The sequence below is a fragment of the Artemia franciscana genome, chromosome 11, assembly GCF_032884065.1.
Source record: "Artemia franciscana chromosome 11, ASM3288406v1, whole genome shotgun sequence".
NCBI lineage: Eukaryota > Metazoa > Arthropoda > Branchiopoda > Anostraca > Artemiidae > Artemia > Artemia franciscana.
The window spans coordinates 39,049,337-39,063,595 of record NC_088873.1 but is presented as its reverse complement, the minus strand read 5'-3'; the positions used below and the strand labels follow the sequence as shown (position 1 = coordinate 39,063,595).

Genomic DNA, 14,259 nt, shown 5'->3' with positions numbered 1-14,259 from the left:
GCAATCAGTCAGCTATAGACAGAGAATCCAATTGTTTTTACAAAAAAACATATATTAAACAAATAATATGCATTATATTTTAAGGTCAAGTAACATGATAATGCTGCAATTTTAGTAATAACGATATAAATTCTGTTAGGTTTAGATTTTTGCATAGATTAGATGTCATGAAATTAGGAGTAAAATTATTCTTTAGGATATAATGTAATTTAACATCATGCTTATGAAACTTTTTATTTGCTTTAATTTTTTAAGAACAAATTCCTCTTGACATTACTATGCTAATGAATCTAAATGATGAAAATAACGGCAATCGTCTGAAGGTAAACAAATGAAATTTAAGCGTTGCTTCCCCATCACTATCTCGGTAAACCCAATTAAAGGCTGTTCAGACAAATTAGCAACGCTAATCTAGTTACTCTGCTTTTTACTAGTTTGCTAGTTTACTTTGCCTAGTGACGTTATTCTAGTTACTCTGCTTTTTACTAGTTTACTGTGTCTTCTGCTAGATTACTCTGTCTAGCAACGTTAATCTAGTTACCCTGTTTTTATTTTGTTCTTACTAAGTTTTTATTGTAGGAATTAGGTACATGACTATCGATAACATTTCAGTTTTATACTCCAAAATTTTCATAAGTTATTTTAAAAAGTGATCTCACTAGCTGATAAGCAACGCAAGTAAAAAAAACAATAATCGAAAAACATTTCCTAAACTGAGTCGATGCTTGAACATAGTGGACGCTACAAAACTGGAAGAATTTAATATCAACTAGATTAAAGTAAGTAGAAGTATGCTAAATGAGGTTAAATAAGTAGGTTAAAGTAAGTTAAAGCAAGTCAAGTAAGTTAACTAGATTAGACAGTAAGATAAATTTAAGTCAGGTGAAGATTATAGAGAAAAATTTTATTGTATAGACAGGTTAGAAGATATTACCTATAAAATAGTTATTTTTATTTTACTGTAAGGAATGAAAATGTACCGATCGTTTATTCAAAACATGAATATTAATTTATTATACGTATTTCTAATAAAGAACCTTAGGAATAGGGGAATGAAAGAATCTAATTGTTTGCTCCGCCTCAACATTTTTTTTAAGCATATTTATTTTTCAAGCTGTAAGAGGTCATTTCACCACTAGAAACATAGTTAGCGAGCCTTTTAACTACGTTGGACAAAATTGCTATCTCAAAATTGACAATGAATACACTTAAGGAAAAAGGAACAGGGGGAGGGGGGGTATTTGCCCTTTGATCACTTTAGACTCTTAAAAAAGGAACCTGAACTTTCAATCTCCATTCAAATAAGCTCCAAGACGGGAGGGGGGGTATTAAACCCTGGAGGGCATAGCTATTTTGCTTTTGGACTATTTTGAACAAAATAACTATCTTAAAATTTTGATCGAATCCAATTGAGGGAAAAGGGTGTAAGGTGGAGGGGGTTTGGTTGCCCTCGACCACTTTCGACTCTTAAAAGGGAACTAGAACTTTCAATTTCCAGTCAAATGAGCCTCCTCCAAAGTTTTGCACGACTATCTCTTCCATAAGAACCCTATATGCTCCAGGGCATAACAACTCACAATCGTTACCCCCGGTAACGATTGAGGTATGGGAGGCGGATTTTTTCCCTCCGGCAACTTTTGACTCTTAAAAAGTGAATCAGAACTTTAGATTTCCAATGAAATGAGCCTCCTCCAAAATCTGTACGTAACTTACATAACTTGCAACCCTTGATCCAGTTTCTGGTGGCTGTGTCAATCCCAAAGGCATTTTTAATATGATTTTTGGACTATTTTGAACAAGACGAATATCTCAAATTTCGATTAGATGTATTGGAGGAAATGAGGCCTTGGGGGGAGGGGGGGGGTAGTTAAGCCCCGATCGCTTTTGACTCTTACAAGGAGAACTTGAACTTTTAATTTCCAATGAAATGAGCTTCCTCCAAAATTTATATGGTCATCACTTCCATAGCAACCTTATATGCCCTCGGGGAAAAAACTTACAACTCTTGCCTCGGGCTTCTGGGAATTGTTTCAACCCTAGATTATATGTTATATGATCTTTGGACCATTCTGAAAAAATAGCGTTTACAAAATTTTGATCGGAGGCATTTGATGAAAAGGTAGTGTGGTTGTGGAAATACTTGCCGGTTGCCCGATGGTACTTTTTAACTCTTGAAAGGGGAAGTAAAATTTCAATTTTCAACCAAATGATCCTCCTCCAAAGTTTATACACTCACCTCTTCCACAAAAACCTGATATGAAACCGGAGGGTAATTTAAAACCCTTGATCCCGTTCTCTGGCGGACTGTGTCAACTCCCAAGGTTTTGTTATATGATACTTGGACTTACAGCCCTTGCTCCCTGGCTGTAGGGGGTTTTGTCAACCCTAGAGGCATCGTTATATTATTTTTGAACTACTTTGAACACAATGACTATCTCAGAATTTTGATTGGATGTATTTGGAGAAAAGAGGGCGTGGAGAAGGGGTTAGTTGCCGGCCGATAAGTTCTGACTGTTAAAAATGAAACTAGGACTTTCAGTTCCCAATTAAATTAACCTTTTTCAGTGTTTATACGAACATCTTTTTCATAAGAATCTAATATGCAACAGGGCCAGAACTTAAAATCCTCTCTCTGGGCTCCGAAGGATTGTGTCAATCCCGAAGGCATTTTTTAATGATCTTAGGATTATTTTAAACAAAATTGCTATCCTAAACTTCTAATTGGATTTATTTGGGGAAAAGAGGGCGTGGTAAAGGGGGCTAGTTGCCCTCAAAACACTTTGTACTCTTAAAATGGGAAATAAAACTTTCACTTTCCAATCGAATGATTATCCTCAGAAGTTTATGCAACCACCCATTCCATAAAACCTTATATACCTCCGGAGCATAACTAACAACAATTGCCCCGGGCTCTAGGGGGTTATATCGACCCTGGAATTTTGTTATCTGTTCTTTTGACTATTTTGAACAAAATGGCTACGTCAAATTTTTATCGGATGCATTTGGGGAAAAGCAGGTGGGGGAGGTAGATACCCTTCGATCTTTTTGACACTTAAAAAAGCACTAGAACTTCCAATTTTCAATCGGATGAGCTCCCTCCGAAGCATATACGACCAAACCTCCCATATGAAGTACCTGAGGGAAAAAAAATAAGGATTAAACATTGTAGCGTTTTGGCCTTTACTATAGGCAACAATATAGCGCTGTCTCTGATATGAATTGGCAAGAAGTGTATGCATCATGAAATAGGTCAAAATCTAAGCTATGAGTTAGTTTATTTATGGTAAAATGATCCAACACGTCACACTAATGGTTGGTAACTTACCTAAATGAACATTTTTGGAAAGATCAATTCTCCTATTTTGTTGTTTTTATTCCTTCTAAATATATCATAGGCGTCGCAATAGCGCTGTCTAAGTAAAGAATGATGTTGGCAATATGTATTTATTTATTTATTTTTGGTTTTTTTAGGATTGGGGCACTTCGTTGTCACAGAAACTTTGAAAAGGCTTATTCAAGTAAAAAATTTACGAGGGATAGTGCCCTTTTTAATAGTCGAAAGTGACTGGAGGGCATATTACCCCCTCCCACGTCCATCCTTTCCCCAAACACATTCAATCTACATTTTAAGATAGCCATTTTGTTCAACGTAGTTTAAAAGTCTGAAAATTATATCTTTGAGGATGAAAGCCCTTCCTTCCCCACAACCCTGAGGGCAAGGGCTGTAAGTTATGCCCTGGGGGTTTATAATGTTTTTATAAAAAAGGATGAACGTATAAACTTCGGAAGGGGCTTATTTGATTGTTAATCGAAAGTTCTAATGCCCATTTTAAGATTCAAAGTGATTGGAGGCAGGTAACCCCCCACACCTCGCATTTTCCCAAAATGTATCTGATAGAAATTTTGAGATAGCCGATTATTCAATATAGTCTGAATGTCATACAACAAGACTTTTGGGGTTAAAACAAACCCCTAGATCCTGAGGAGTAAGGATTTTAAAGCCCCAGGGCATTTAAGATTCTTATGGAAGGGATGGTTGTGTAAACATTAGAGGAGGCTCATTTGGTTGAAAATTGGAATTTCTAGTTCCCTTTTAATATTCAAAGTGACGGAGGGCAACTATGTCCCCCTCGACTAACCCTCTTTTCATAAAAAAAAATCTGATTGAAATTTTGATTTTGTTCTAAATAGTCCAAAGAACATATAGCAATGCTTCTAGAGTTGAGAAAGTCCCCCCCAGTGCCCTGTGGATAGGGCTGTAGGTTATGCCGTGTGGGAAAATAAGATTTTGTGGAATGGGTGGTCGTTTAAACTTAGATGTGACTCATTGGATTTGAAATTGGAATTTATAGTGCTCTTTTTCAGAGTCAAAAGGGATTTGCGAGCACCCAGCCCCCCCCCCCCAACGCCCATCATTTCCCCAGAGACATCCAATTAAATTTGGAGATATCAATTCAATTTTGTTCATCGTAGTTGAAGGGTCTGGAAATTATGATTTTGAGGATGACACCACCACCCCCAGAGCTCTCAGGGTAAGGGTGGTAAGTTATTTCCTGGGGGTATACAAATTTTTTATAGAAAGATGGTCGTATATATTTTTGAGGGGACTCATTGGATTAGCAATCAAAAATTCTAGTGCCTTTTTTGAGAGGAAAAGTAATCAGAAGGTGGCTACCCCCTCTCACACGTCGTTTTTCTCGAAATGCATCCATTAGAAATTTTGAGACAGTCATTTTGTCAAAAGATCATATAATAAGGCTTATGGGGTTTATACAAACTACTAGAGCCTGGGAGCAAGGGTTGTAAGCTATGCCCAGGTGCCTTTAAGCTTTTCTTTGAAGGGATGGTTATTCAACTTTAAAAGAGGCTCATTTTGTTGAAAATTGGAAGCTCTAGTTCCCTTTTAAGAGTTAAAAGTGATGAAAGGTAGCTAGCCACCCCACAATATCCTCTCTTTTCATCAAACATATCTAATTGAAATTGTGAGACAGCAATTTTGTTTGATATCAGAAGTTATAGGGCCCTTTTTAAAAGTCTAAAGGAATTTGAGATTAAATAGAATCCCACACCCCACCCATTGTATTCCTGAATATCTTAAATCAAAATTTAGAGACAGCAACTTTGTTTAGCATAGTTGAAGGGTTTGGAAACTGTGTTTGTGAGGAAGACAACCCCCCAAGGCTATCAGGCCAATGATTGTAAGTTATGCCCTGGGATTATATAAAGTTCATATAGAAAGGGTGGTCATATTTGTTTTGGAAGTGACCAGTTAAACTGGTAATCAGAAGGTGAAGTGCCATTTTTAGAGTTAAAGTGATCAAAGCGCAGCTACCCCCCCCCCCACACACACACACAGACATGTCGTGTTTTCCCGAGATTCATCTAATTGAAATTTTTGGGACGTCACTTTTATTAAAAATAGTCCAAAGATCATGTATCAAGGCTTTTGAGGGATATAGAAACCACGAGGGATATACACAGGTAAGGTGCAGCAGCACATCCTTGTCGTATTTTATTACTGATGGGGAAGTAAGAAGAAAGCTTCCTGTAAACCAGGACGGCACTTTCTGTGCTGCTACAAAGTTCTTTACAGAGGCTGGCTATCTTTGTAGGTAGGGCAGTAGCTTCATGGATTAGCCAAAGGAATGGTCTATCTATAGTATCAAAGGCGAAAGGGAAGTCGATGAAAGATATATACGCTTATTTTTTGTATTCCAGTGTCTTCTCAATGATCTTTCTGATTCTATGTATCTGCTCAGTCGTCGATCTTCCTGGCACGAATATGGCTTGTTGAGGGTGGTGCAAAACAAGTAATAATTTTGTTCCACGTTTCAGCAGCAGCATCGCAAACAGTTTTCTAGGAACAGACAGTAGGGTGACTCCAAGGTAGTTGCTGCAGTCGGTCTTGCTGTCCTTGCGCTTGAACACTGGTACAAGGATTCTTTTATTTCAATCTGACGGTATTGCTTGAGTGTGCCTGATGATGTTGAATATAAACTGTAGCCAAAATACCATCTTAGGACCCCCAGTTTTAAGTAGCTCTGATTTGATGCCACAAGTGCCAGATGCTTTATTGTTTTGAGTTCCTTTAAGGTGGATTTAATCTTCTCCGGTGAAACTTCAGCGTCGGTGGGGACAGGGATAACCTCTGCAGTGGCATTGACGAGCCCTGAGTCAATGCCATCTGAAGGGATTTTAGCAACTTATCGAAACGTTTCACCCATAGACCTAGCCATTTTGAATGATCGTATTTTTTTTTCTCCGTTCGCTGCTTAACATTAACCTTAACATATGTATTCGTTCTGGATTTCATTTATTATTTAACAGTAGTTTCCGGTCGTTTTGAGTTTGAATTATTATAGGTTCTATTTCTGCTGATCTTAAGGTTAATAAGTTTGTCTTTGAAAAACTTCTTTTTCTAAGAAAATTTCAATTCATTTCTGTTTGTTTCAACCCAAATGAGGCCCAATCACAAGCCTGGGACAGCACTATCGAAAGAAGACTGACGGTGCTGTCAACTAGTTTCCTTTAATAGTTTCCTTGTCAACTAGATCCTGATGAGCAAGAGCGTTAAGTCAGCTAAGTTGAAATTCTGTTTTATGTTTGCTTGATATTATTGCTTAATTATTTTCTGTTGGTTTTCGGTTTATTCATTCTTTATTAGAAATTTATGGTCGTTTTGATTTTGAATTATCATAGATTCTTATATCTGCTGATCTTAAGTTTAAAATGACCTTTACTTTTCTTTGCACAACTTCTTTTTTGGAAAGATTTTTTTAATCAATGTATTGAAATATTAGCTTAATCTTTTTGCCCTGAGAATATGAGAGACAGGTAAATTGGTCCATGTTGGATTAAAATGAACAAGTAAATAAGATAAGTAAGTGATAACAACTGAAAGCAAGAAGCAATATTAAAACTTAAAACAAACATAATTTTTTCCATATATGAGGATTCCTTAACCCCTGGCTCTTTACACTAAAGTTTTTTAGTACTTAAAAAAAAACTTCTTATTCAAATTAAACGGCTCTTATGATTCGGAGTCAGGGACGGATAGTCGAGCTTTAGTGTAAAGAGCCAAGTATTGAGGAGGGGGCAACCCACTTCACACATGAAATAATTTCAATTGTTCCACAAAAATTCCCCAGTGAAGAATTTCTCTCACGTATAATTCCCCATGGGGAGTTTCTTCAAATAGAAAATTTACCCCACCCCCCACGGACTGATCCTCTAGACAATTTCAACACCGCTGGAAATTTCAACCAGAGCATTTCCACACGTAAGATTGTGTCGGCAAAAAGAAAATAAGACCAATAAAAAGAATTTCGCATAGTAATGCAAGCAAATTCACCCAGTGTAAAACTTCTCTTGGAACGTTCACCCCTGGAAGATTCTCTTCTCACGGAAAATTCTCCCCGTGGCAGAAAATATCCCTTCTGAAAAATGTCTGTAGGCTTCCCAACAACAAGAACAATACGTAAACAGTAGGAAAATATTATAAATTACAGCCCTTTCCCTAGGAGCTGTGGGAGGTCATGTTATCCTCAAAGGCAGAGTTATTGGAGTTTGCAACTATACTGAACAAAATAAAATCTCAAAATTATGATCACCCAAATCAGGAGAAAATATGAGTGTGAAGGGGGTAGGCATCCTCCAATCTTTATGGTCACTTAAATACGGCACCGCAACCTTCAATTTCGGTTAGAATGAGCTTTATCCCGACATTATATGACTATTGACTCGACACGATCACTCCTGGAGAAAAAAACAAAAACAAACAAGAACAACAAAAAATAAGCACGCATCCGTGACCTTCCTTCTGGCGAAAAAAAATACAAAATTCGACATATTTCAGATGGGAGCTTGAAACCACCTCAATAGAGTTCTCGGATACGCTAAATTTGATGATGCAACTTACATGACATTTGTGGGATATTTACCCCATTTTTTGAAAATCAGGCAAATTTTCTCAGGCTCGTAGGTTTTGATGGAGTCAGTATCAACAAAGCAAATTCTTTGGATGTAGTTATTTATGTCAAAAATCTGTTTTTTAGAATTTCCGTTACTATTTAACCGAGTCTCTCCTACAGCTCGTTACCCCAAACTATTTGATTCCAAATAGTGAGTGATTTTTGATGTCACTCTAAATTTGCATGCAAGTGTACAGTAAACAAAAGATTTCTTCTGGTATATATTTTCAACGAAATCTTGCTTGAACATCTTTCCTAAGTAAATATTGTAACGCTGAGTAAAATTGTTGATTGACCAAAGTTCAAAAGTCGAAATTACCACACCCCAAGTTTCTCTTCTTGTGTTGAAATTTACCATCAAAAATATGTAGTTCATACACAATTAAATGTTCCAGCGAGTCATTTCAAATGACTCATATATCTGTCAAAAATGTATCTGGTCAAAAAATTGCTAAATATCTCTTTAGCTGTTGGCAAAATTTCGAAATTACTAGAGTGCTAGATTTGCGTAAAACTATGTTTAAATTTGCTTCTTCATTTTTCAGACAATGGCCCCATTTTTCAATACGGACATACATCAATATTATGTTGATGGTTTCCCGTGTTCGATAGATGATATGCAACAAGGATGTCTCCCCACTGTGGTAGATGATTTGAATGAGCCTATCCACAGTAAGGGTCTAAGGGAGGATACTACCAGAAATATAGTAAATGATTCAGTTCAAGGACAATTGCCAAGCCCGGCTGTCGTCAACGGCAAAGTTGAGCGAGCAGTTTCTGGTGTTCAGACTCAAGAAAAAGAGCTGAATCGTATTCCAGTTATTCAACCCGAAATGAAAGATAGAATGCCTGGACCGTTTGTAAATTTGAAAATGTTCAATGAAAAAATAAAACCAGCTAATGTTAACATGCAGGTTCAAAGTAACGACATGATAAACATTCCTTTCAGTATGGTTAAAGCGGATTTGAATTACACTACTCAAAGTCATTTGAGAAATTTAGATATCGATTTTTACAATGATGAGCAGCAGATTCTCTGGAATAATGAAATAAGTATTCCAGTGAATATGATATCACTTGACACAACAGACACGATGTCTAGCCAGCTTTTGAATATGGATGTTACAAATGGCAAGGAAGAATCAGTTTTGGCCAACCTACAAAAAGATGACTCGGATAATATTATTATTCCGGTTATTATGAATGATCCATTTGATATTCTTCGTCATAGAAAAGAGTTAAAAAAGCAGCAAAACAGAGAAGCTGCAAAGCGATTTAGGAAGAAGTCAATTGAATTAAGTAAGAATATGAAAAATGAAATTACACGACTGCAAAAAGAAGTGGAAAGACTAACAAAAGAAAACGAAATTGTCAAGGAGATTCAAAAAGAGGTTCAAAATAAGGCTGAAAGTATCAAGAAACTTGAAACGGAGAATAAGATATTACATAAGCAGAATGTATCGCTTAAAGCTTTACTTATGGCACCATATTCTGGCTAAAATTCTAATATTATATCTGGGTTATTACCATTCAAAATGCTATAGCTGGATGTTAAATGCCACACCTACTAAACTTTCTTGTAAAAAGGGTTACATGGTGGCGAATTTATTCTTTAGATTCACACTGTGGCGAAGCAATTTATAGACGATTTCTCATCCAGTAATTCTAGTACAAACTGACATACAAAAAAATGGCGAATGTCTTCAGCTTCAAATATACTAAGAAGAATGAACATCACCGCAATCGTGAAACTCTGCAATATTGTAAATTATAGATGTAGATGTGCCCTATTTCTGAATTTTTCGCATTAATGGAGAAGTAGCATGATAAATATGAAATAACACAGATTTTGTATAGGTTTAATCATAGGATCCAATTCTTAAAGTCTATTTGGTGAAGGTTAAGAAACTATGAAAAATATAATGGTTCGGTTATTTGTGACCAGCTTAACATATAGTGTGAAAAGACAGGCAGACAAGACTAAAATGTTATATTAGCACATAGATCCTGTACATATTATGAGTGGCAGATCCAGAATTATCATAAATAAGGACTTTGGCTGAAAAGAAATATTAGCAAACAGTATGTCCGATTCGACTTGAATGCACAGGGAAAGTTGGTGTTAAATCCAACACCCAAAAAGGAAAATGGTGACATGTATTTTGTTGTTATGTTATCCGATGTAGAACCGTATGTATTTTAGAATCCCAGAGTTTCAAAGTTTCATCATCCCAAGAGGTGAAATCCACGCACGTGTTCAGTCACTAATGAATATTATTTTTATCTATAACTAAGGGCAGTTCCCCAAATCCGTCTCTTGATTCTGGCACATATTTATATCCGTCTCAAGGAGGCTCTGGAAGGTCAATCATTTAAATCAAAACCTTCCATTAATCGATTGATTCAAGCATGATTGACTGTCTAGTAACCTGTTTGATGCTTTAGTCAAGCGTTCACGGTGTCTTATATAAATTTTGAATGACTCAATCATTTTGACCAAAAGCAGTCTGTTAAGTTAGCTTTGGTCAAGATTGAAGGGTTGATTGAAGGTTGATCAAAATGATTGACCGTGTAAGGCCTCCTTTAGATAATAAGGTGGTACATTATTGTTCGTAGCGTTAGGTAGCAAGAGCATAATACGAATTTAGGAAATGTAGTGGACTTGAGAGTAAAAACAAAGAGAAAAAGATAACTCTCAATTTTCAATCGAATTAGTCCCCTTCCAAGCTCCTTTGAACCTCATTTCCATATGCAATGGGAGAAAAAAGGAAGGTAGCTGAAAAGAGCTGCCCACGACCTCAACAGGGAAACCCATTCAGTTGAGCAGACATTAGAGAAAGATGAATAGAATTCTTTGTAAAAATACATCCCAAGGCGTTTTAGTCATTTTGTTAGATACCTAGTGGCTCTCTGAGAAGATCTTTGATGTTATATATTCATTGATTATTTCATTCTTGTTAAATTCATAGTAGTTGTTTGTGTAAAACCATACTGAAGAAAAAAAAGAGTTTCGTTGACATCCTATGCTTCTTTGGACTCTTTTGACCTTGGCTTGTTAGTAGGATTGCCTATGAGCAAAATATGTACATACGTACATACAATCAATAAAATTATCACGCTACATTAGGAAAAATATATTCCTTGTTCATATTAAATAAAAAAAATAATTTTTTTAGCTGAAAGTAAGGAGCGACATTAAAACTTAAAACGAACAGAAATTACTCCGTATATGAAATGGGTTGTCCCCTCCGCAATCCCTTGCTCTTTACGTTAAAGTTTTTAATTGTTTTAAAAAGTAGAATTGTGGCAAAGAGTCAAACTTTAGCGCAAAGAGCGAGGGATTGCGGAGGGGACAACCCATTTTATATACGGAGTAATTTCTGTTCGTTTTAAGTTTTAATGTCGCTCCTTACTTTGAGCTAAAAAATTAGTTTTTTTTTATTTAATTTCTGAACGTTTCTGAATTAATGCATGTTTGGTTTTGGCTCTCCCCACATAGATTATTAAAATGAAATTTGTAAATTAATTCTTTTTTTTGGCTAAATGGCTTTCTCTTAGTTTTGATCAGACGATTTTAAGAAATAAGGGGTAGAGAAGGAGGCCTAGTTGCCCTCCCATTTTTCGGTTACTTAAAAAGGCAACTAGAACTTTTAATTTTTAACGAACATTTTTATTAGTAAAAAATATACATTTACATAACTTAAGAATTAACTTACGTAACAAACTTTCATAATCTTAAATTTTTATTATGTATACGAGGGGGTTTGTACCCTCGTTAATACCTCGCTCTTTACACTAAATCGTAAGTTTTGTCCCAATTCTTTAAGAATGACCCCTGAATCAGAAAGGCCGTAGAAGATGAAATTACTAAAAATACTTTAGCATAAAGAGCGAGGTATATATCTCCTCCTAAATACCTCACTCTTTATGCTAAAGTATTTTTAGAACCCCTCATATGCGTAATAATCTCTGTTCGTTTCAAGTTTAAATGCTACTACTTCCTTTCATTTGAAAAATATTTTCATGTTTATTTTTCATTGTTTTCTTATAGTAATGCTAGAAAATCCTGCGCCCTTTTCATTGAATTTTTCTTCTCCCATGACAGATTACTCCAAGGAAAGATCCTTCAACATAGCCCCCTCCCTTCAGCCTCACCCCCAAACAAAATAAAATCCCCCTGAAAACGTCTGTACACTTCCCAATAACCATTACTATATGTAAACATTGGTCAAAGTTTGTAACTTGCAGCCCCTCCCCCAGAGATTGTGGAGGAGTAAGTCATCCCCAAAGACATTGTTATTATGGTTTTCGACTATGTTGAACAAAATTGCTATCTCAAAATTTTGATCCGTTGACTTTGGGAAAAAATGAGCGTGGGAGGGGATCTAGATGCCCTCCAATGTTTTTGGTCACTTAAAAAGGGCACTAGAACTTTTCATTTCCGTTAGAATGAGCCCTCTTGCAACATTCTAGGACCACTTGGTTGATACGATGACCCCTGGGAAGAAAAACAAAACAAAAAAATAAAAATAAAAATAAACACGCACCCGTGATTTGTCTTCTGGCAAAAAATACAAAATTCCGCATTTTTATAGATAGGAGCTTGAAACTTCTACAGTAGGGTTCTCTGATACGCTGAATCTGATGGTGTCATTTTCGTTAAGATTCTGTGAATTTTAGGGGGCATTCCCCCCTATTTTCTAATTTTTCTATTTCCTCTGTTCGTTTCAAGTTTAAATACTACTACTTCCTTTCATTTGAAAAATATTTTCATGTTTATTTTTCATGGTTTTCTTATAGTAATGCTAGAAAATCCTGCGCCCTTTTCATTGAATTTTTCTTCCCCCATGACAGATTACTGCAAAGAAAGATCCTCCAACATAGCCCCTTCCCCTCAGCCTCACCCCCAAACAAAATAAAATCCCCCTGAAAACGTCTGTACACTTCCCAATAACCATTACTATATGTAAACACTGGTCAAAGTTTGTAACTTGCAGCCCCTCCCCCAGAGATTGTGGGGGAGTAAGTCATCCCCAAAGACATTGTTATTATGGTTTTCGACTATGTTGAACAAAATGGCTATCTCAAAATTTTGATCCGTTGACTTTGGGAAAAAATGAGCGTCGGAGGGGGCCTAGATGCCCTCCAATGTTTTTGGTCACTTAAAAAGGGCACTAGAACTTTTCATTTCCGTTAGAATGAGCCCTCTTGCAACATTCTAGGACCACTTGGTTGATACGATGACCCCTGGGAAGAAAAAAAAACAAAAAAAAAAAAACAAATAAACACGCACCCGTGATTTGTCTTCTGGCAAAAAATACAAAATTCCGCATTTTTGTAGATATGAGCTTGAAACTTCTACAGTAGGGTTCTCTGATACGCTGAATCTGATGGTGTCATTTTCGTTAAGACTCTGTGAATTTTAGGGGGCATTCCCCCCTATTTTCTAATTTTTCTATTTCCTCTGTTCGTTTCAAGTTTAAATGCTACTACTTCCTTTCATTTGAAAAATGTTTTCATGTTTATTTTTCATTGTTTTCTTATAGTAATGCTAGAAAATCCTGCGCCCTTTTCATTGAATTTTTCTTCCCCCGTGACAGATTACTCCAAGGAAAGATCCTCCAACATAGCCCCCTCCCCTCAGCCTCACCCCCAAACAAAATAAAATCCCCCTGAAAACGTCTGTACACTTCCCAATAACCATTACTATATGTAAACTCTGGTCAAAGTTTGTAACTTGCAGCCCCTCCCCCAGAGTTTGTGGGGGAGTAAGTCATCCCCAAAGACATAGTTATTGTGGTTTTCGACTATGTTGAACAAAATGGCTATCTCAAAATTTTGATCCGTTGACTTTGGGAAAAAAAATGAGCGTGGGAGGGGGCCTAGATGCCCTCCAATGTTTTTGGTCACTTAAAAAGGGCACTAGAACTTTTCATTATCGTTAGAATGAGCCCTCTTGCGACATTCTAGGACCACTTGGTTGATACGATGACCCCTGGGAAGAAAAAAAAAAAAACAAACAAAAAAAACAAATAAACACGCACCCGTGATTTGTCTTCTGGCAAAAAATACAAAATTCCGCATTTTTGTAGATAGGATCTTGAAACTTCTACAGTAGGGTTCTCTGATACGCTGAATCTGATGGTGTCATTTTTGTTAAGATTCTACGACTTTCAGGGGGTGTTTCCCCCTATTTTCTTAAATAAGGCGAATTTTCTCAGGCTCGAAACTTTTGATGAGTAAGACTAAACTTGATGAAACTTATATATTTAAAATCAGCATTAAAATG

The 14,259-nt window shown here is 36.4% G+C and overlaps 1 protein-coding gene across 1 annotated transcript; it reads left to right on the top strand.

Moving 5' to 3' along the window:
- The first annotated feature begins 682 nt into the window (after positions 1-682).
- LOC136033200 (uncharacterized) lies at positions 683-11,118 on the top strand. Its single transcript, XM_065713910.1, has 2 exons — positions 683-779; positions 8,516-11,118. The coding sequence occupies exon 2, from the start codon at positions 8,519-8,521 to the stop codon at positions 9,467-9,469; it is 951 nt and encodes a 316-aa protein (XP_065569982.1). The 5' UTR covers positions 683-779; positions 8,516-8,518; the 3' UTR covers positions 9,470-11,118.
- The last annotated feature ends 3,141 nt before the right edge of the window (positions 11,119-14,259 follow it).